Source organism: Cyprinus carpio, chromosome A5, assembly GCF_018340385.1.
Source record: "Cyprinus carpio isolate SPL01 chromosome A5, ASM1834038v1, whole genome shotgun sequence".
NCBI lineage: Eukaryota > Metazoa > Chordata > Actinopteri > Cypriniformes > Cyprinidae > Cyprinus > Cyprinus carpio.
The window spans coordinates 27,607,972-27,632,590 of NC_056576.1; the positions used below are offsets into that span (position 1 = coordinate 27,607,972).

The following is a 24,619-nucleotide window of genomic DNA, read 5'->3' on the forward strand; positions in this document are numbered from 1 at the left end:
AAAAGGATTAAGTTTTTCAACCAGGGGGCCCCAACACACTTTCAAGGGGGCCTTAAGATTTGAAATAAAGCAAAACAAGCATTAAAATAAGCTAAAACAACAAAACACTATTTTCATTTTATTTTAACTCATCCCCTCAACTCATCCCCTTAAACTCGTAAAATTTTTTTTTTTTTTTTTTTTATCTTTTAAGGAATATTCCTATTGTATTAAAACACCTTGATATATCAGGGAAGCGTAATTGTAAAACATGTATTTTTTTGACCTGGAAAAGCCATGTAAATTAATAAAATCACCAAGGACATTTTTATGGTGAATATGCATTTATGCAAACCTCTGAAATATTTGATTAGGTAGAAATTATTATATATATATATATATATATATATATATATATATATCTATATATATATATATATATATATATATATATATATATATATATATACACATACAGTTATGGGGCCTAAAAATATTGTTGTGGACAATGGGCCTTAGAGTCAAAAACGCTGAAATCCACTGGATTAAAGTTTTTTTCTTCCTCTCCTTTTCTTCCATTCCTCTGATGTTGCTATAGTGTACTTTACACAGGCGTTGGAGAAAAACCCCAGGAATGTTCTCATGGGGCCTACGACAATGGAAGGCCCACTGTGGATCTTCTGCTGCATAGCTTACTCTCTGAGCCCAAATTTTGTTCTGGTCTCTGTGAATTTAAATAACAGCCCTATCTTAATGCAAATCACTCTAAGAGGAGAAAATTGATTTTTCTCTCACAGAAACCTCGATGAGTCACGCTGTCATTCTCTCTCTTCATTTCTAAAGAACAATGTGGCCAGATATCTTTAAATAGTCTTTATTAACATTGGGAAATTTAAAACAGAATTTTCCCACATATAAATACAATCATACTGACAGTGATCTATATGTATCGTTATACCCATCAGCAGGATGGACTTTTTAAATATCACACTAATATTGTTATTGAAAATTGTAAGGAATCGAGTACATAATTGCATTTGGTAAGTCAACAAACAAAGGAAGATCTTCGTCTTCGAGAAAATCCTGAAAAATGTATAGATACGGATTATAATAAGGCCAATACGATCCAAAAGCATTGCACTGGTCATTGGAGAAATCCAGAGTTTATGTATAACAGGCCATAAATCGATTCTGTTCATTGACTGTTTGAGTACCTGACGGATGCATTGAGGTGGCTTGCACTAATCTGGCATATAGACACTCACACTAATATTGCTCAGTGTATATTACAGGCCTAAAGCATATGCCACATCTACGTCTCAAAGTCTGCTAAATGTCAAGAGCTTTTTAGGTCAGTGGTTGAGTATCCTGAAACTTTGACTGATTGAACTTTGAGGCAGTTTCCATGAAGGGGAAGAGGCAAGCCAATAAGATTTGGCTACAACATATGGCTCTGAATATCCAGTCTTAAAATACGACTGAAGATCCAGTCAGTGTAATTCATATAGTGTCCTCAGCAGCATAAGAAACGTCCATTAACGCCAATAGCCAGGCACACAAAACCAGCACCTTTAAAAAGTAGGAGCCTATATGCAGCCATGTTCTTTGCAGGCTGCTTATTTCAGGGGAGAATTCAAGGAAACATCGATAAAAGTACAGGTGTATTGTTGACAATAAAATTCGGTAGGTAGCAGTGGCACTGAAAAGAATGAACCCACCTCAAAAATACAAAATCAAGTGCAAACAAAGGTTAATCATTCCGTGTAAGTGAGTGAAAGAGAGTCCTACAGTCGAAAGTACATCAGACTCTCTCGGCCTGAATCAGACGCTGTGTATTTCGTGAAGGAGGAAAGTTTTGATGTGAGAGGTGGAGGAGTCTAGCTGTCCTCTATGAGCTTAGCTAGGTTGTCTCTCAGCTCTGTCAGCTCGAAGATCTTTCCATCCAGAATCTCCAGCAGGGTTTTGAGGTTCTTGCGAAGGCTCTCCTGGTCCACTTGACTTGACTCCAGACGTTGCTCCAGATCAGCCAATTGTTCCTCAAGCTCCTTATTCCGCAAGTCTGTGTCCTGTAACACACACCATGTCTCTTAATTCTTTTATGCTTACCAATGCTGCATTCATTTTGTGAAATATTATTACAGTTTAAAATAACATATTTCCATTGTAATACATTTTAAAATGTAATTTATTCCTGTGATGGCAAAGCTGAATTTTCAGCAGCCATTACTCCAGTCTTCAGTGTCACACAATCCTTCAGAAATAAATTTAATATGCTCATTGTAAAAAAAAAAAAAAAAAAACCATTTCTTATTATCAATGCTGAAAGTTGTGCTGCTTAATATTTTTGTGGAAACCATCATACATTTTTTCAGGATTATTTGATGAATAGAAAGAAAAGACAGCAATTTGAAATGCTGAATAAAAATATTAATTTCATTCAAAATACATGCTGACTTTTTTTTAGTACAGTCCGTACCTCTAACTTTTTGGTGAGTTCATCTTTCTGAGCCAAACTTATATATATATATAAGTTTGTAGCTGCTTTGCATTTTCTACTTCTTCTTTCAATCGCACCATTTTTTTTTAGTACAGTCCGTACCTCTAACTTTTTGGTGAGTTCATCTTTCTGAGTTTGTAGCTGCTTTGCATTTTCTACTTCTTCTTTCAATCGCACCATTTCCTATGAAGAACACACAGGAAAGATGTTTTAAATATCAGAGTTGAATCTTGCAGAGCTATTAAAACTGAAAATGAAAGAATACATTATATTATGACCATACATAACAACAAGAAGTACCTCTTCTTTTGCCTTTAATGTGCACTCCAGCTCCTCTATTGTTTGGTTCAGCTCCGTTTTCTGGGATTTGATCACATTGGTTTGACTACTCTGGCTTTCCAATTCTGAAACCTGCAGACAGAAGAAAAAAAAATGTTGTTGCTTGTCACAAATGGTTACAAAGATATACACTTAAGGGGCATTAACATTGAGAGTGATTTGGAAAAGTGTTTTTTTTTTCTTTCTGACAGTTGGTGAAACTATGGAAAAAAGTTCAGCCTTGTTTATGTGAACTTTATGTAAATGAGCAGCAACAGTAATGACCAATGAAAATACATAAACCAAATAAAAAATCAAAAAACAATTAAAGAATATACCAACAGTAACAATACAACTTAATGACAAGACTAGATCAAAATCAGCTATTTGAACCCTAGGATATTATGTTCATGATATGGAGTTCCAAATGGTAAAAGTCAACCCTCCCTTCCTCACCCGTTTGTGTAGCCTTTCAGCCTCATCCTGATAAGCTGCTAGTTGCTGTTTCCATTGTTTGACGTTGGCTGTGGACTCCAGCAGAGCAGCTGTGAGCTTGGCATTGTTGCTCTTTAGTGCTGCGAGCTCTGCTTCCCAGTGTTTGTTGGTTGCCGGGCTGTAGAACAAAAATAAAAATAACATTAAAAACAAACTTGAATGATTTATATCCTTGATTGTTAATGTCCTGAGACTTGGGATTCAATCTAAAGACCAGGGGTTATCAAACTTAGTACTCTCAAAGTACCCCCACTTTCCTCTGTGAGGGAGCTACTTACCAAAATATAAAGGCAGCTGAATATTTTAATGTATAAAGGCTTAAAGGGATAGTTCACCTAAAAATGGAATCCTTTTAAATATTGTTTAAAAATTAGGGCTGTCAAATGATTAATCACGATTAATCACATCCAAAATAAAAGTTTTGTTTACATAATATATGTATGTGTACAGGCCAGGGTATATTTATTATGTATATATAAATACACACACATAGATTATATATTTAGAAAATATTTACATGTATATACATTTATATATTTATATTCTTATATTTAATATTATATATAAATATATTTAATATATAACATATTCTTCTTAAATATATACATGCATGTGTGTGTATTTATATATACATAATAAATACAGTATACACAATATATTATGTAAACAAAACTTTTATTTTGGATGTGATTAATCGTGATTAATCATTTGACAGCCCTATTAAAAATATAACATTTTCTAAAACTGAACAATTGGCCTTTATATTGTCACAGTACTGAAGCCAACACAAATTATTAAAATATTATCTTGAGAATATTGCTTTGTATTAAGTTGAGTTATATAAGATTGAAACAAACTAGGGCTGTCAATAGAATAAAATAACTGTTTAATTTTATTATTTCTGACCAGTTTTTAAAGACCAGAATTAAACAGTAATTTCATATATCTTAATATCTTATACTACCATTCAAAGTTTTAGGATCAATAAGATTTTTTTATCATTATTATTTGTTGCTTTTATTGCATTAACCTGATCAAAAGTGAGTTAAGCTATTTATGTTACAAAACTGTTCTTTTGGATTCAGGTACGAGAGTTTTTTAATTTGACCTTTCTATATTTTACCAAGACTTGGACGCAGTTCAAGAGCAATAAACGAGGATTATTACAAACTCTGTGATCCAAGTTCAATGTCATTTGCATAAATATTACAATAAAAAGACTGATGGAATGTGACAAGCTGAAATAGATCAAAGTAGAAAGTCACCTAATGATTATAAAGAGACAGAAAGTCTCAAAGACAAAAGAAAGAAGCTAATTCTTTGGTTATGCAATGACCATCTCTCCTCAGCCCATCTGTGTTCTTCGTGTAGTGACAAACAAAATCAAGCATAAATTTACAATGTGTTCTGATCCTCATGCACTGACTGAAATGGTGATGCTGTCACAGGGCCAGCGAACACATAACCAATCCACATCTCCAAAACACTATGAGGAATCCCATCCGCTGTCATCCTCTTATCATCTTATCACACATTCCACTCCTCTGCGTCCCGCCACACACTCCACCCCAGCTTAACCACGCAACCAGTGCTCAAGACACGTGTAGAGAACCAACACAGAGTCCTTAGCATTGACGCCTACACTACAGAGCGACGCCAATTCCCTTTCATCTCCCCCACTGCCAGCACCTCTGCTGCGGCTGACGTGATCGCCTCCTCCCTGACCCCCGCTCTGACAGACAACACCTCAACCCACATGCTCCGACTCCTACTGAAGCTGTGACACAATAGGCTGGAGACACACATGGCTATAAAGCGCCGCACACAAGGAGAAGAAATGATCGTCTGCAGGAGAAAGAGAGAAGAGAAGATGAGAGTGAAGTCTTTCAGCTTCAAGCTAAGAGAAACAGGGACTTCAGTCTGGTAAGTCAATATATGTTGTATATTATATCATGTTTAAGTGTTTGTTCAGTCTTTATTGTTTAATCGAGAATTAAATATAGACTTCTAGATTTAACAGTTGTGATTTTTAAGACAAAAAAAAAATAAAGAAGACACTATAGCCTTGAAGGGAAATTTCACAAAACATAAGAACTGGTTGAGTGTGACTTTATGGATTTCACTATATAATTGATAGTTTAGTCAACAACAATTTAAAAACTCAAATTTAAGGACTGTTTTCCTTGCATGTTATTTCATTCTCAGTCTTAAAATGATATATGTTTATGATGAATACATTGTTTCCATGTAATAAATTATTATCATTTGAATTCAAGTCTTTCAAGCCTCTCATTTCATATATTAAAAGTATTTGGACTTTTACGCTATACTTTAAAACATACCATGTCATTGCATTAAATATGAAATATCACTCCAAGTGACATTATTTTAAAGGGCCATTGTATACAAGCAGGTGCACGGAAGCATATGGCTGTCAGCACTACATAACTACAAAGAACAGCACAATGTCAGTGTGACTGTCCTTCAAGCCTGCTGAATGTGAATCAATAAACAATCTCCATCTGATCGTTCCTCTATTCAGAGCTCCAGCAGCCCAGTAATCAACATGCATATCTTTTCAAAGGACTCACAGTGCCTTTCTGTTAAATGTATACATTTTAGATCACCAATAAAATGGACTGTTTTCCATATGCCACATAAAGAGCAGTAATTAATGAAGTTTTAAGACTATTGATTGGTGGACCACACATTTTGGTGTACATCTCATACTAAGCCCCACTGTAAATGTGATTCACTACACTGTGGCAACTGCCCAACCAGCCCCTCAACACTCACTCTAATGTACTGCACAAGACTGTAAGAGGATTCCTGTTTGAAGAAATGCCTTCAAATCACTCACCGTGTAATAAAAGCCAAAGCAGAACGAATACACTCTACAGGCTAATCTATGACCCATATACACATTTACATATCAAGCCACAGAAACAGTATTTTTTTATTAAGTCAGGTCATCTTTGTGTTTTTTACTTCAAAATCAATCTCACCGATGAACTAATTTCATATAATATCACAGTATTATGAGTCAGTCTTAGCAAAACCGAAAAGACAATCTGCTTCACTAAGATCACTTACAAACGTCGACCAGTTTTACAGTAAATTCATTGTTAAAATACAAATTGGAAAACTTCAGCAAACTGAGAAATTGAAGTGGAATGGCATTTAATGTTTTCTCAGGTTTACAAATATCAACCTTAGTAACACAACTTGATACAAAAAAAGACCATAAAACAAAGTCACAAAGGATGCAAAGATTCTCCCCAAAAAAGTTGCAGGAAAGATCAGAAAACGATTTCTCTACAAAAGAATTCAAAACACAAACTAATAAAACACAACATCACAAGAGTTCTGCTGACATAAGTATGCATATCCATCTAAAAATAATAACAGATGTTCAGATTTTTTGTTGCATCTACAGTCATTGTTGCATAAGAAGTCATGACAAACAGCTGTGAAATGCTGCTATCAGTAGGAGCAGACTTGGCAAGTGTTTAACACGTGTCTGAAAAAAAAAGACAAAAAAGGCCATATGAATTTGTTCACAAAAATATGAATTCACGTGGACTAAAGACAATCCTGTTTAAGGTCACATTGTAAACAAAAAGTTTGTGTTGACTTAACAGTGGGTTTTCTGACTCATTTTGCAAAGCCAAACAGATGATGCCGCCTCCATCTTCATAAGTCACATTTGCTCTGGGCTGAAAACATGCCGCTGTCTTATATAATTATGTCTTATCTGGACATATTACAGTGAAAAAATATATAGTTATTGATGCATGCTTCTAAAAAGCATGACAAAAAATCTAACACAAGATATAGCTGTCTGGAAGAGAACTGCAGTGTGGGTGGTTGAATGCGTTTTGGTTCACCGTGCATTTGCATCCAATGATCGGTTAGTATTTTTCAAGTGGCAGGTGAGAGTGAAACATTAACCTGAGATTATGTAAGAAATGTTGGGATGCTATTTTTGAACCTGCAGCACAGGATTGCTCAACTAATTTTAAGCATCTCGAGACTTGGTGAAATGGGCTCTAAATGTTGCCTTTGCAGTCAGACTGAAAAGGCTGTAAAGTACATACTCGTGAACAAGTGTCTGAACACTCATACTGTAAATAATTTAAAAGTGGTCGAAAAAATCGCAATAAACTTGTGACTGTCATGACACCACTTTTAAATTAAAGTTTAAGTAAAATGTTCATTAGACTAAGGATGCATTGATATTAACAAAAACATAATTACATACCAAAACATAACATAATTCTGAATAGATTTTACACTAAGCCCCAGTTACCTGTGTGCAAGGGTCGGTGTTGTTGGGGAAAGGTCTGATTGGAGCATAGAATTCGGTGACACGTCAGACAGAGTGACGTCATCACCAGTGCCATTGATTCGGCAGAGGTCCGCAGTCACGGGTGGAGTCAGAGGGGAATGAATGTCAGCAGGCGATTCCTGTGAAACAACAAATCTGGTTATTTGTTACATATTCCATACATAATCTTCTTTTACACATTTAACTGTTAAGCTGCTAATTACTATGGCGGGATTTAGGAAAGCTACATTTTTCGCAGAGACCAGGGAGATATCCCTTGGAGCCTGAAATGTTGTGAACAGTTTTTACGGACGTCATTGTTTTACTATACTAATAAGAATAAATCGTGAATGGAAAATATACTGATTGCAAAAAACAACTACGGATAAGGATTTTTACAATTACTGTATATTTTCTCCTTGAATGACAATTTTGAGAGTTTTCGAATGATGGTTTTGAAGAAGAGATTTTATTCAAGCGAACTTCATTCCATGTCAACACAATATGCAACAGGACCACCCTCCAGACATTACAGGACATACCTGAGAGGGCGAACTTGCCAGCTCCATCTTTTCTAGAGACTTCTCCTTGGCCATCCTGGCTGCTTCCTTGTACTCTGCAAATTTCTCTGCAAACTGAGAAGAGAAAGAGGTTTTAATCATCACATTAAGTGGATTTTTAGTGACTGGTGAGTGCTAGTCTCGCTGGTCCAGCTGATCAACCAGCATGATCTTCCTGCTGAAGCTTATTCGACCGAGAAAGTCTTGATGGTCAAGCTAGCTAAGTAAAGCCTGATGCATATAAAAAGCTGTTTATGCTTTTGATTTTTAATTCTTGATTTTTTTAATGTTGTACATAGAGACAGAAATAAGGATGCCATGTTTATGTGTTTACATGGATGAACTATTTCAGGGTTGGTATCTGTGCTAAAAAAGGAGCAATGGTCACAGTTCCCAATATAGACTGCTTCCATTAAAGCTTCCAGAGCTCTAGAAGGACTGCAGTATTTCCCTCTGAATATCCGGCAGGGAGGTTTCTGTACACTTTTGGGCCAGGGCTATGGTGTTCCATTAATAATGTTTAAACATCATCAGTTCTTGAGTGAATACACCTCAGAGAGAGAAGGCTTACAGCAGGCTTTTTTTTTTTTTTTTGAGAAAACAGAAAACAGGCTGACTGACAAATTGGGTCAACAGCCAGCAAGAAATAGTATGTGAAAGAGTGTGATCCATTATTGTCTCGTGACTCATACTGGTACAAACCTGTTATTTGAGACGGGAGTTAGTAAGTTCAGATACAAAGTTAAAATGAAGCTAAATTAAAAAAAACATATCAAAATTAAATTAAAAAAACTTATAATAATAATACGTTTTCCTTGGCAACTAACTGAAATAAGTTTTAAAAGTACTAAATAAGAGTGAATATATCTCACCGAGAGAAGGTTTGTAGTATCTCAAACATTTCTTATTAAAGAGACAGTTCACTTATTTAATATGACTGAATTAACCTGACTTAATTAAGTTACATATTATTATTATTATTATTATTAAGTTAAACCAAGTAGAAATAACTTGTTCAGTGCTATTTTATGATGATAGCTATGGTGCTTTGCATTTATTTTTATTATGTTTGTTGTTTTATTTAGCAATTTTTATTATTTATTTATTTTTTAAGTTAAACTATGTAGAAATAACTTGTTCAGCTATTTTATGATACTGTTGTGGTGTGTTTTATTTATCTTATTATCTTATTTATGTATTTATTTACTTTTTTGGGAAGGCACCAGTAACCAGGAGTGGCCAGAATATTCTTGAAGAAAATTCAAATTTTGTGTTCCATAAAATAATTTGCCGAGGATCAGAAACAACATTAAGGTGAATAAAAGAACACGACATTTTCAAAATGATAAATAAATAATGGCGATAAAACTTAACTTTTTATAAAGTAAATAAATACAGCACATGTAAAAGCAAAAGAAACAGAGAAAGAGGAGAGTGAGAGAGAATAAAAACGAGAGGAGGAAGACGAGAAGAGGTGGTGAAGTTTTCTACCCCCAGCTCCTGACAATGCATCATCATAATGCAGAGGAGCGAGAGATAGAGGGAGCGAAAGAGAGGAAAGCACTGCACAGAAGTAGCCTCCCACACACTGATGACTGTACAGATCCTCATTAGGGCACAGTGTGTAGGTGTTCCCCAGCTCAGAAACACAGGGGGTGGAAGAGAACGAAAGAAAGGGAGAACAAGACCTCCAGAGGCACAGTGAAGAAAATGAGAGATAGCAAGACCAAAAAGAAAGAGAGAGAGAGAGAGAGAGAGAGAGAGAGAGAGAGATTTCCACTCACCTTGGCCAGATGATGCTCAGAGGAGAAACCCAGCCCATACACTGTGTTGGCACGGCTGTCTGCCCACTGCCCAAACTTGTGAGATGTCTTCGTGAAGGTCATGTTCGGGGTGATAGTGCTGTTTATTATTGCCTGTGAGAAGTAAAAAAAAAAAAAAACTTCTTTGAAAAGCCTGTTAAAAACATAAGCGCACACTACGATGAAAAATCTGGCCATGAAACGTTTAAGATGAAAGCTTAAGATAGCTAAAAATAGGCTAAATAGGGTCCATAACATGGGCTGACTGTATATTGGGTCAAAACACAGCAAGAAATAGTGTGTGAAAGAGTGTGGTCCATTAGTGAATCTTCATATTCGTGCAGATCTGTTATCTGAGATGTGGCCTTGAAGTCAATAAGTTCAAATATGGCCTTTGATATTTCAAATGTTGTTATTGGTATCTAAAAATAAAACAATTATTTTCGTTAACTGAAATAAAGCTGAAATAAAATCAAATATTATATGAAAAAACTTAAAGTTGAAATATTAAAATTACTAAAACTAAAAATGCTGAACAGAAATCTTAAAAACAAAAATGACAAAAGTGCATACACAAAATGAAACTAAAATGAAAACTGGAAATATAAAAATAAAGTTAATTCAAAATTAATAAATAATATAACAAAAAAAAAATAAAACAACACATTAAACTAACCTACCCCCCCAACACAACATTATCATACCAAACAAAAAAAATAACATCACAACACAAAAAAAATAAAACCGAAAGAAAGATTAATTAAAATAGTAAATTTTCTCACAAAAAACTATTTAAAGTGATAGCTTTTATTAATATGCTCAAACTAGCAAATATAAAAAATTAAATTAAATAAAATTAAATTCACTGAAAAATATTCCATGGTACAAAAACTAAAAGGTACATTTTTGTACCTTATTTACCCCTAAATGTCACATATTAGTAGGCTACCTTTTGAAAAGGTAAAAGTGACAGTTTTTTCTGAGAATGAAAGGGCAGAGGATGTGTGGAACATCATGAATGACAGGTGTTTAAACAGAAATATTTGGCCGCACACATTCTGCGTGGATTTAATGACAATGCTCCAGGATGGCATTTAAAGTTGATCAGTGATAAATTCTGGAATAATTAAATAGCGTATTTGCTATATAGTGAGAAGTTGGTCTTAAAAATGTTTTAAAAATGTCTAAATGAGATGGTCAGGACGTGGTCAGAAATGTATGCTCACAAACACTTAACTGCCTTCAGTACATCTCAAGATAGTTCCTGCGTTATAAGCCTGTGAAATGTTATTGATGAAATGATGACAGTCACTGGCAGTGAATGTGTTTGTGGGGGTGTGAAACCGAGAGCAAATAAGGAGGGAGGAAAGAACTCGAAGGAGAAGGAGAGAGAGGAAAGAGATGCACTGTGAATGTTGCACATATTCTGTGCAATAACTCACATAATGATAATTTGAGCATCTAGAGATTCAGGCATCTTCACAGCAAAATCCCATTCTTAATCAGTATCAGTTTTCCAGTAGAAAGATCTAAACATCTGTACATAAATAGCTTCACATCATGGTGTTTATCCTGTTCCAGATATTTTTGATTTGTTTTAATTATAAGCCTCATATTCTCATATCTTTTTTGCAGTGTACTTCTTTAAGATGGGTTACATGGAATAGATGGATGCACAAAGCATAGCAATCCATGAAGACTGCGTGGATAAAAGGCCTCGAGGGTTCTCATACTCCCACACACTTCCAGAACAAGGCCAAATGGACACACACAAATGTGTAATTTCACAGCTTCCTGTGTGTGTGTGTGTGTGTGTGTGTGTGTGTGACATGTTATACAATCATTGCCTCAGAGAGGTTGGAAGGATGAATGCTGTTCCCTCTGTTCTATACTTCCAGTAGTTATCATTCCCGCAGATATTAAATGTTAACCTACAGGGCACAACAGCAGAGTTCTGGAAGTTAAAATCCCATTCATTTTCAACTGCACATACTGTAGATCTTTTAAAACAAATGTGCTATGAGCTCTGAGGTTGTTAAGTGATGGTATATGCCTCTGTGGAATCAGCATGATTTCAATTTCATATCATTTTTAAGCAATGAATATCTGGTAAATTACACATAATCCTGAAGAGAGATCTACCAATCATGAAGTTGCTGTTACCATAGCAATGGGAATTGCAGCAACAGCAGAGCTCAGAAGTGATAGTCCACATGTCCATAGTTAATTTTAGTTCTCAGTACTCTGAAACAAGCATCATTTCAGACAAATACTCAAATGCTCATTACCTGTAAAAAAAATAAAATAAATAAAAAAGATTTCCAAAATGACATTTTGCTCAGTTCCTCCAAGAAAAGATGACAATGACGACTGGAATTAAATTACCACATGAATAAATTATAAGCATATTAGAATGATTTCTGAAGGATTATGTGACATTGAAGACTGGAGTAATGGCTGCTGAAAACTGAGCTTTGCCATCACAGGAATAAATTACATTTTAAAATATATTCACATAGAAAACAGCTATTTTAAATTGAAAAATGTTTCACCATATGACTATTTTTTACTGTATTTTGATCAAATAAATGCAGCCTTTGTGAGCATAAGAGACTTCTTTGAAAATTATAAAAAGAACCGACCCCAAACTTTTGAATGGTGGTATTATTGAATTAATATGCCCTTATAAAAAAGAAAAGAAAAAAAGAAAAGAAAAGAAAAAACATTAAGTACCTTCATCTTTTCAAATGTTTCATTGTATAGAACCAATTGATGTATTGCTGTGACTGACATTGGCGATGGTTGAGTTTCCTCCAAGAACTCTTTATTAAGGACGCTTTTTAATTGCCTATGAAGAAAATGAATGGGACAAACACTTCTGAATCACTAATGTGCTCTATGCAGACACCTCCATCCAACTGGATCCCTCAAGGCACATAATCAGTAGTGAAACTTTTGGCATACATAAAGTAAAAAATGAAATCAACAGCGCTTTCAAATACTATAGCACCTAGAATTGCAGTATAACAAACATAGCAACACACTAAAAATAACAAACCCTAGTATAATAGCAACAAGTTTTACATGGGCAAGCAGCTCATTATTTTCTCCAGAAAATGTACAAATATAATAATCAAATTACTTAACAACTAAACTGAAGGTTTTCTAACAAATCCATGGTTAGTGTTTGATCATCTGCATCAGCATGACTGATGATTGTGCTGTGCTTAATGAACACATTAAGTGGAGTAAACCTAATGAAGTGATAAGCATGTGTATGAATGGAAGTCCAGTTCAGGAACTTCACAGTTTGAACCTTTTTTCATGCTCTTGTGCATGTGCTGCTCAGCTAGCAGATTGCTGTGTATGTTGAAACTGGTATTTGTCTTTATTTTCAGATGCAGACGGCTCGGCAAGAGTCCACGCAGCCTGCTGTATAATCACTCACTTCAGGCTTGTAATTGCATGAGAACAGCTGAAAGCTGTGCAGTGGGTGGACAGCAGCAAAGAACAGTGCTAAGTCTAACGTCTCTGTTGGTGGAAGAAGCTGTCCGTTTCATGCCACTTTTGCAATCTGCCAGGGGTTAAAATAGGGCAATCATGGTCTAGCGTTTAGCATCACAAGTTTGTGTCCGGCGCATTGCATTTGCACTTTTCTGACCATTTCATGACACCTCCCAAGCAACAAGATATACAATGAAAAAACTTGGTGTAGACCTGAATTGTCCTTAAAGAAACGGCAGGTAACATTTTTTATATATATATATTTTTTTTGGAACTGATTTGAGCATATGCAATTATAATGTGTTTTTTTTTTCACTCAAAGACTTGAAATCAATGAGACTTATGACTAATCAGTTCCAAAAAGAAATAAAAAACCTTTGCTGATTGAAAGAAAACAAGCTGACAACAAGATTGAATTCAAGATTTGGTAATAATATAGCATAGTGACAGATTTTCGGGTTTAATTTTTAAATCATAAACACCAAATTAGGTAAAGGATATTTAGTGCAGGGGGTTAAACCTCCCAAAGTATCAATTTAACATTCTAACTTACATAAATAAATTAGGGTGTACAAGAGTCACATGAATGCTGTCACGATGAACCAATAATGTTGCACTGGGACTTGATGGATGAATAAGTGAATCTTTTTTCAATCTTTTATTTTATATGAAACATTTAAACAAGCAGATTCACTAAAAATGGACTAGGAGAATGCACTCGGTTTGAAAAAAAAAAAAATTAATGAAGTGTGTAAAGTGATGATGCTACACTACTACTGCCAAAACACTGCATGTAACTAGAAAAGCTTCACTAATTTGAAAATGACTAAGCTATGTAGCATGCTACTAAAAATTTGTTGTGTTTTTACTTTTATTATTGTTTCTATTAATAAAATGGCAAAAATGTGAAAAAGAAAAGTCCTCAAAGAAAAGTCCAAACTAAATTGAAACTGCATTTGATCAAAAACTGTCAAGTGAAGTTAAATTTAAGATAATGTGAATAGCACTTAGTGGATAGAGACCTTACGGCTGGCTGTGCTACTGCCTATCACAGGTCAATAGTGGTTCAGATAAGAACAAGGCTTTAGTGACAAGTCTCTGTCATTCAGAGTGACAGGACCACAATCAGCTGTACCATACAAAAGTAAGGGCAGAATAAACTGCATAGGGGTAAAGGGAGAAAACACAGACATGGTCAGAACTTAAATATCATGTCAGGCTTTACATGAGCTCTTCAATCAATGTAGCATCCTGCTAATACCTTCAGCCACTGTGAGCTATAACTGAAATTCCCAGCAGGGCTCAGAATTGACTTAAGATCAGACTATAATTACAGCTGCTGCACTGACCCCATTCCCTGCTGCAGTCTCATAAAGAACAGTAACATTTAAAGGCATTATAATTGTGCATGCAACTGTGGATGTCAATATCTTTGTAACACCACTACTTAATTTCTTTGCAAAAATGTATGGGGGTGAGATCATATCAAAAGATTATGAAAAGGTCAAATTATCTGATATTTTCACAGACTTGTTGACCGTGTGACACACCGTGTCTGCAGGGGTCCACTCCATTCCATTCATTTATCAAGGATTTCTATATTTTTTAATTCATGTACGTTGTGCAATAGAACAAAAAGAATCTTATTTAGAAATTAAAAACATGCTCATCACAGAAGAGATGCATTCAAGTCATTATAGCTATAATTTGCATTTCAGTGTATTTTTGAATAAATTATAGATCTGTACAAAAATGAGCGTCATATTGTTGACCTTATGGTATGTTTAAGGCCTACACAAACTCAATATGGATCAAACAGGATGAACTGCTGATAAACAGTGTACTCTTGGTTGTGTAGGTGTCACAGTGCAAAGTGCACTGGATCACATGTTATTTCTGTCTCTGAAACCAAAAGCTAAGGGGAGGGTTGAGCATCTCAACTCACAAGCACATTCAGTCATACTGTGGGAGCTATTTTAAATCCTCTTCTGCTGAAGCTTAGGAACTGCCATAGGGATATGGTTATGACTGCACATGAAACATTCCGTGTGATTGGCTTTCAAATCAAATTTTCTAATTTTGGGGTAATGGTTGAAAGCAATAGTTTGTAGTGTGTCCACTCCTGCAGGAGCAATGCTTGCGAATCATACATTAATTGTGTCCAAGGGTTTGTGATTTGGCGTACAAAACCATCTGGCTGATATCAACAGTTAGTTTTCAGGAGGATGGTGGATATACATGATCTGCAGTGATCTGATTCCAAGTAGTGTGGACAAATACATGATCTACATCAAAATAAATGGGTAAAACTATGAAAGCCTTAGAGTAAACAGTCTACGGTAAGATGGATGGACTTACTCTAGCGGATGTAGAGTCGCTTCTACTGTCTGTTGATGTTTCCTGGATTATTTGGCCATTACATCCACTGTTTAACGCTGCACAGCAGTGACCAATTCAAGTGCATGCTGCTCTCCACAGGGAGAGTGAACTAATCCACTTCTATTCAAGGGAATATGTTTGATCGCAATCTCTAGCAGGTCGGTCCTGCGCATATTACAATCTCTTGAGCACAAAAGATTCCTGCTAATTTAACTGATGCATCAAACTCACATTCTATTTTTGAGATTTGGAAAGCATTATCAGATGCTTTTCCTGGACAGAAGACAATCCTTTAATCTCCACCAAGTCCTTTGCAGTCCTATACACTCTTAAAAATAAAGGTTCCAAAAGGGGGGTTTACAGTGATGCCATAAAATAAAAAATTTTGTGAAATGGAAAGGTTCCATCGGTGTTAATGGTTCTTCATAGAACAAAAACTTTTTTAAGAGTGTAGTACCAAAAAAAAAAAAAAAAAACACATTACCTTTGAGCCGTCCAAGCTGATGATCCTGTACACGTTCCTGGTACTGTCATAGAAGTATGATACAGTGACCGCATGCTTGCTGGTGGGCATCCAGTTCTTCTTAGTGTTGGGGTCTATCTGGAAGACGTGTGCCCGGGTGCTGTAGATGGGCTGCTCCCTGAAAGGTAGGAAGAAAAAGTGGTGAACCTCTTTGTGCCTGAGCACCGTTGTCTCTCCAATTCCTCCAGGTGCGCTGGAACGGCCCGGTAGACGGATCACCATTTCTTCAGCCTCCATCTTGCTGCTGATTACCACTGTTTGAACCCAGGTAGAAACCTGGGTCTGTCCTAACCAGTCAGACACATAAGTGCCCTGCTACCAGTGCAAGGCGACCATTCAAAGCCCAGCTGATATGGAAATGTCAGCTGTTTGCCTGAGGCCGTGTGGGATGGACACTAAATATAGTCAGGGACGCAGTAATCTGTGCAGTCCCACCCCTATTGACCTGATCTTTGCTGTCGGAAGTATGTTTGTACACATTGGACCACACTTAGAGCATGTCAGGGCTCTTTTCCCAGACAGCTTAGCTCTGATAATTGCACATAGACGAAGGTAACATAAATACTAGATAAACTAATGTGCATGACTTCTTTTATTCTAAGAACATGAGTGGATTTCATAAACACCCCAGTCAAGTTTTCCAGTGCTGCATTTTAAGGTTGCATTAACAACGGCAACAATACCGTAAATTCATACAGGTTTGGAACAACACGAGAGTGAGTAAATTATAATAGAATTGTCATTTTTCTGTGAACTGTCCCTTTAAGAATTTAGTCATCTTGGAGGCCATGCACAGTGAAATTCGAAGGTTGGAAGGAACATTATCATCACCTTGGGTAACAAAACAAAACAAAAAAAAAAACAACGAAAAGCACATGGACCACAAGCAGATAGGAATAATCACTCTCTAGAATAATAGGCAATCATCGCCGAAGAGAACAAAGGAACACGGGAGTCCCAGTCAGATGAGCTGTCTCACTCTGAACTTTTCTCATTCTTCTCAATACAATTACACATTTATCCTCATTCAGAGTGATACATACATGTCATCAGCAATTACCATTCACAGCTAAAGCTGAACTGTGACACTTCTCAGTATGGTTCAACTTAATAACATTAGTTAATGCATGAGGTATTATAAATTAACAAAGAACAACAATTTTTACAGCATTTATTATCAGTTAAAGGTGGACTATAGACAATCTTCAGGGTAAAGGTTTCAAATTTTCCAAATTGAGCAAGTATGTTATAAATCAGCGAACAAAAGTATTCTTGCCATACTCTGATTTACTATGGTAAGCTAATGATGATTTTTAAGTTGGTATTGTGGAATATTTCAAGTATACTTCATTCAGTAGTGAAGCACAAAACAACTTTGCAAGTGTCTTGCATCAACACAATATTCCATGCATATTTAAAGTTAATCTATCCACCTTATTTTTTAACACAGAAATAGGCCATTTCTTGTGAATGTCGCTATAGGTAAGTAACTAAGAATAAAAACATGCAGTATAATTTTTAATTATTGGCACTACAAACCAGTGTGTTGTGGTTAAAATGCTACATTTAAATAATATGATAACAAATACCAGTTTGCAACATCAAGAAGTTTTTGTACAGCTAAAATAACTAAAAGTGGCCTCGTAGAAGTAAAAAATGGGCATACCCAATCTTACGTTAAAGTTGCGATTACACGGGAGTAGCAACAGAAGTTTTCTTCTGCGTTGTGACATACATTCATGTTTCATGGATTACTTGAAAAGAAAAAGTATAGGGCAGGGACTTGGTTGTCACTACAGTGTGTGGAATAATCCAAAAGTCAAAGAAGACAATAAAGAAGAGGTCTATATCGTTTAATTATCCAAATAACAGGGCAAGATCTACACACAAGCTACTGTAGTACAAACTGACAAGACTGGACATCAGACAGAGACAAGAGTGCAGAATAAATGCACAGCAGTTAAGGGCTTAATATATGACGGGCAGGTGAAACAAACCAAATCAACACACATGACAAGAAACTACGTCACAGAGGACACGAACACAACAAAACTGTGACTTACAGAAGTCATGTCCTCGTGTCGACAAAGAGTCTAGAAGACAAGAGCAAGTGAAGGGATGGCGACCAGCGACCGGAGACAACAGAGATGAGAGAAGATGGCGAAGGGATGGAAAATGGAGCAGGCAGGACATGGTCAACTACTGACCAAGGTGAAGCCGGATGGACGAGGGAGCCCGGTGTAGCCCGGTGGAGGCTGAGACAAGGGAGCCTTATGCCAAGGCGGAGCTGATGGTAGGAATCCCCTATGTGGAGATTCAGTAGGGTCAGGGCTGGATGAAACCAGCAAATAATTAAATAGATTTATGACTGAAAGTAACCAGCGAAAACTCAAAAATTCAGGGCTGGACAAATCCAGCAAAGACTCAATAAATACATGGCTGGCTAGAACCTTGACAGACTGACAGGGCTAGGCAGAGATGAAGGAAATAAATCTGGTCAGACTCCTTATTGGGATCAGGTTAAGGGGCGATAATCTGGGCTGCGTACTCTAGGGCTTTGGTCGCAGTGGGCTCTGGCTCTGTGTCTGCGGTGGTCTAAAGTGATAGCTCTGTCTCTCTGATGGAAGTGCTGGTTGGAATCTGGTTTGGGAGTAGGACTGGTGAGATCCTTGTTGGCATCAAAGATGGTGAGTGGTGAATCATTGCTCACCAGCACCCACTCCACAAAAGTGGCGAAGCTCCCCTGGGGACCTTCCCTGGACAATATAGCCTTTGTGGCATTGTTAAGTCCCACGTGATAAAATCAAAACGTGATCCGACATTCATCTGGGTAATGAGAGTGGTAAGCTAGGTCCAAAAAGTCCCATGTATGGTCCTCAAGGGAGTGTTCCCCCTGCTCCAGCAGGAGGCGAAGAATGGCAGGTTTGTCCATAAGGGAAAAAAAAATAAAAAATAAGAATCCAACCAAAAAATGCCGCTATACTTCTGTTTGGGTCTGGTCTTCTGTCACACTACTGTGTGTAATAATCCAAAAGGCAGAGAAGATGATGAAGAAGAGTTATCTTTTAATTATCCAAATAACAGGGCAAAATCTACACATACATGCTAGCACAAACTGAAGAGACCAGACATCAGACAGAGAAAATATGCCAGAATAATTATACAGTAGGTAAGGGCTTAACTGATGAAGGGCAGGTAAAATAAATCAAATCAAGACACAAACTATAGGTCACAGATGACATGAACACAATCCAACCTTGGACCAACAACACAGCCGTGACCTTGGTTCTATTCATTGGTTGTTGATTGGATTTTGAAATGTGGGCATTGCACTATTAAAAATAAAGTTCCTTCCTTTACATCCAATGAACCTTTCCACTGCACAGAAGGTTCTTTATAGTGGAAAAAGAATCTTTAGATGTTTATCCAAATGCTCTTCACAGTAAGAAAAAAATGTTCTTAAGAACTGTTCACTGAAATGTTCTTTAGGGAAAAAAATTAAACCACCCTTTTGGAATCATTATTTTTAAGAGTGTAGGAAATTACATTACACTATAGCCTGCTCATTGGCCCTTTCCCAACATACTACTCTAAAAACAACTGGCCCCAAATCAGTTGTAAAGGTCATCTGTCTTGACTACTGTATACTCAGTCCTCAGCAGATGGAGCTTTTCCATACCATCCCCATACCCTACACTCCTCTGACCCAATTCCACAGATTACACCCTTCAAATCCCAGGAAGAATCGCAATCAATCCCAATAAATTACATATAGGATCAGAAGTGGGAACCATAGAATGGAGAAAGGGGGCAAAATCCCAAGCACAGATACAGATGGTTCGTTGCTTATATTCCCAGGATAATTAATCACCATATTCAGTTACATTAGCGTGCTTCTAATCAGCTGCTGCTGGGATGATGTGCAGGAATGTGAGAAAGGAAGACGAAGAAGGAGAAGCAGGGATAGCTTAGGTGAGGTGGAGGAGAGAGAGAGCTGAGGAGAATAATGAGGAGAGCTGAGGAGAGAGAGTATAGACAAGTGCTTACACTGCCCAACGAAGGTGGAAAATCTCTGAAGAGCATCAAAGGCTCATTGCATAATTACAATAAAAATTAGAAAAAAAAAAAATATCATTCACCATACATGCATGGTTCACATGACATCACATGCTTTTTTTGCCCATAGGGTCATTACCATTAAAATGTAGTAATATAAAATATATGTTTATATTGTGAATGCAACCCATTAGCTGAGATTAATACTTTACATATTTTACTCTGTTCTCACTTGAGTAAAACAGACTTTGAAGTTAAAATACAAATGCCAAGCGCAAAGAGAACAAGTAAAGGAAATGAATTACAGGCATCTTGGGGAAACAATGAAACAGTAAATAGACTACCACACTAAACCGCCACATTAGTGAAAATTACTTAAAATTAGAATGGATGTTTATAAATGAATATGCTTATGAACTTGTTTTGGATACCAATTTTTATAAAACGTTTTCTTATTATAAATATCTTATGGTGTGTCAAACATACTTGGTATCATTCATAAAAAAAAAAATTTAAATATATTCATCAAAGTACAATAAAAATGCTTAAAATTGTAGTATTCTGTGATGTTACAACAAAAACTGATGTGCATTAATTAATGCTTTATTTTTTAATGACTGAAGTGAAAAATAATTTGTATATACTTGACCAGTATATAATCTGTCACACATAACGTCTTCAATGATTAGCACAGAAAATATGACAAAATTTGGTTACAATTTTGTATTTTCATAGTAGCCAACAGTATAAATTACATGATTTTCATATCTTGCTTGGTAAGATTTTTGCATTTCATGTTTCATGAATTCATGGTTAAATGTCAACCACCCACACAGAAAAAATAGGATGGCAGAACAACCTGGATTTAAATGAACGCTCAATTTTATTATAAATGTTTCTGAAAGCACAAACCCTCAAAACAATCTAAGAAAGGGTGAATCACTTAAAATGTCGTTACAAGCAACTATTAAACAACTATTTGCTTAGTTTGAACAGATTGATCATACAATCCACTGGATTCAACAGTCAAATGTATCTCAAAGCTAAGACTGTACAATGTTAAATGTAAGAGATGGTCAATTATATAAGGAATCAAACATAGCCCAGCTCTGTGTTAACATCAACACAAAATGGAGATGATTTGTCACCACCCACCTTAAACCCACCACCATCTAGAGCTCTAATTCAACCACACCCACTACATAAACAAACATCTTTCTTTCCAAACAATTAATTAACAAACAACAAAGAAAACGAAACTTCTGCCACACTTCAAGCTTGAGTGATCTTAAATAGTGTGTACAGGTAGTGGACATACATGGATAAGTTGTTTTATTTGTTGCATAACCTGGCTGGTAGGGTAGCATGATCAATCTTCGTTTTGATCTTTAAAATCATCTGTTTTAGAAAAAATAAGCAAAACAGATCACTTTTTATTTAACAATATTTATCTCCGAAGCACGGCTTATATTTTCCATCACTTTAATTTCTCAATGCGTTCAGCAACAGCCCCAATACCACATTTCTTTAGTGCCGACCACTTTTTCAGCAGCGTTGGTTCTTGAAATATTTTTTCTATTAAATTTTCCCATGGGAAATTTAAAAGTATTATGAGCCGTGAACCAAGCCAACCAGCGTTGAATCACAAAATAACATTCTATATATATCTAAATATCTATAGAAATATTTAAGTGTTTTAAGAGCTTGGGGAGACCGACTGGACTACATCATTTGCAGTGGTTGATGGGAGTGGGCGGAGAGCAGCGCTCTTTTGGTGTGCTTTGGTGGCTGTGACTCTCTGATTGGTGGAATATTCTGTACAGCATTATGGGTGATGAAGTATTTCACCATGAATTCCACTTTTAAATAAAATTATGTTGAAATAATGCAAACAGATGGCTTCAACAAAAGCATATACCATCGATTAACAACCTCAGCTCACAGTAGGTCTGTCTTTACAGGTTTATAAGTTATTGTTAAAAATCAGTTTCCTTATGGAGAAAAATTTCTCTATTATGGAGAAAAATTATCTTTATTACCCCCACTACTGCCCTAACAACAGCTGTTCAGTAATGTTAGCAACCATACTACATAACAATCAAACACTGTACAGCATGTAGTAAATTGAATTGTGCTGCTGAATTGAGTAGGAAGTGGGAATAATTTTCTCCAGAGTAATACACTCCCTGAACAGCCCTTGAATCTTTCAGTGGTGATAATTTAATTAAGAATGAAGAATGAAGTGGCCTTAAAGCAATTAAAGATTAATATAATATATATAATATATATATATATATATATATATATAATATATATATATATATTAAATGAAAGAATATGCTTTGCCACCACAATAAATCAATCTTTATGTGATAAAACATTTAAAATTAAAACTTCCAGAAACTGATCAAAGACTACCCTGGGAAAATAATTAAGAGTCTGGTTTTTAAATAACTACATACGGGCAATGAAAAGATTTTAGGTCATTCAGACCGAGAGGAATAGTAAGCAGAAAGGCCCTTCAAGCACCCAAGTTTAAATAGCCATGCATAGGGTCACCTTTATTTAAAATCTATATTTTAGTTCAGCCTACAGCCTAGCTTTGGAATGTCCATGTACAGATATATCAGATGTCATCGCCAATATTGGCTCCAAAATTGCATTGATGAGGCTGTGCCATTCAGCGATGCTCTGCTGAAATGTAGATTACGTAAGCATGACGAGATTAAAGGCCTTTGGCACTGCAGCACATCAATATATGAAATTAGCTAATGTGCATTCTCATTCACAGTACATGCCTGTTATCATTCACAAAAAAATAATACCACAGTTCATACACAGCTGACCAACAGACTGTACTCTCAGTGGTCAAAAATGGTTGCCACTATCATATATATATATATAGATAGATAGATAGATAGATAGATAGATAGATAGATAGATAGATAGGCTATACATTTTTAGTGTGTGTGAGAAGGATATTTTAATAAAAAATGCACATAAATATATTCATGCCATAATTATACATTATAATAAACATTGTAATTTTCTAATTCATACATTCCTATGCAGACTATAATGGACACTAAAGGCGTTCACGAACGTGAATAGCTGCCCTTATGTGCCCTGTCCACATAAGACCGGTGATAAAACGATCATGCTCTGACCTGCCAATTCCTATGGCACGGTTCGCTATTTACAAGCGACTTACCCCATGTTGCTGTTTTTCTGTCCTGAGACGAGACGCGATTTGTTGATCACCGAGTTTCTTCTTCCAGCAGAATGTAGCGGCTTCGGATGCGGCGCGCGCGGTCAGTCACATTATGAGCAGCGGCATTCTGCGGCTCTCGTTACGCGTCTGTATGTAGGCTGTCAGATGCACTGAATGGATCCCACGGCGAAATACCCACTAATACTGGCCAATTTCAGTTAGTTTGGCACACGATGGGCTCACCTCGCATCTCCGCGATTCTAAAATGCGCCTTTATGTTAATTTTGAAGAGCGCGAGGTAAGGACAGCGCTGGGGTGAATCAAGAGCCGCTGCCTCTCTCTCGGTGGGCGTGTGCCTCTAAAGATGAATCTACTGTACTATTGTCAATCGATGTCATAACACACCACACAATAACCCACAACAACGCCCCCTGGCACGCTCTGCTCACATTAAAAACACTTTGTTTTACTTTTTCATCAAAGGATACGACGATCATCATCATTTTTCATATTCGTAACAATAATTAGCCTATCACTGTCATAATTCTATGAAAATGACTCTGAAAATCTCTTCAGTGTAGTTAAAACTATGAAAATATCTTATGAGAAATGAAGAGTTAACCTTTCATTTCTAACCTTTTAACATTTCTTGTTTACTCCAAGTGTAATAAAATGTAATTTCTTTTAATTTTCATTTCATTTTTTATCTTTACACAGCAGATGCTTTCCGGATGAAGCCATCTTTAACAGTCTTTCACACGTAGCCTACATGTGCTGTCTGGGAAAGAAAGCAAATATAGATTTGCTTCAAAATGTGAACGTTTGACATATGACGGACAAATATCTTCAAGTAATGTTTACCACAGGCCCATTTTTACTCAATCCTTATGAATTAAGAAAAAGGAATCAATGATTGGCCTTCCATGTCTGCCTACAGATTGACTCTTTTTGCCTTTATTATATATATA

The 24,619-nt window shown here is 36.2% G+C and overlaps 1 protein-coding gene across 3 annotated transcripts; it reads right to left on the reverse strand.

The window, feature by feature from the left end:
- Positions 1-837: 837 nt before the first annotated feature.
- Positions 838-24,063, reverse strand: LOC109096397 (homer protein homolog 1-like). 3 transcript variants are annotated; one of them, XM_042756677.1, is made up of 9 exons: positions 23,652-24,063; positions 16,346-16,502; positions 9,961-10,092; positions 8,159-8,251; positions 7,599-7,756; positions 3,251-3,407; positions 2,777-2,887; positions 2,579-2,659; positions 838-2,045 (listed from the first exon to the last, which is right to left on the reverse strand). In XM_042756677.1, exons 1-9 carry the CDS (start codon positions 23,654-23,656, stop codon positions 1,857-1,859), a joined length of 1,083 nt encoding a protein of 360 aa, XP_042612611.1. In that variant the 5' UTR covers positions 23,657-24,063; the 3' UTR covers positions 838-1,856. The 3 variants fall into 3 exon arrangements, with proteins under 3 accessions (XP_042612611.1, XP_042612610.1, XP_042612609.1); XM_042756676.1 differs by lacking the exon at positions 23,652-24,063 and adding an exon at positions 2,456-2,478 and having other exon boundaries at positions 2,602-2,659; positions 16,346-16,775; XM_042756675.1 differs by lacking the exon at positions 23,652-24,063 and having other exon boundaries at positions 16,346-16,772.
- Positions 24,064-24,619: the final 556 nt, after the last annotated feature.

Coding starts and splice junctions, on each gene's coding strand:
- LOC109096397 (XM_042756676.1), bottom strand. CDS start 16,621: ATGGAGGCTGAAGAAATGGTGATCCGTCTACCGGGCCGTTCCAGCGCA. Junction 10,093..16,345: donor TCAGCTTGGACGGCTCAAAG/GTAATGTGTTTT, acceptor TACTTCTCACAG/GCAATAATAAACAGCACTAT. Junction 3,408..7,598: donor ACACCGACCCTTGCACACAG/GTAACTGGGGCT, acceptor TTTGTTCTACAG/CCCGGCAACCAACAAACACT.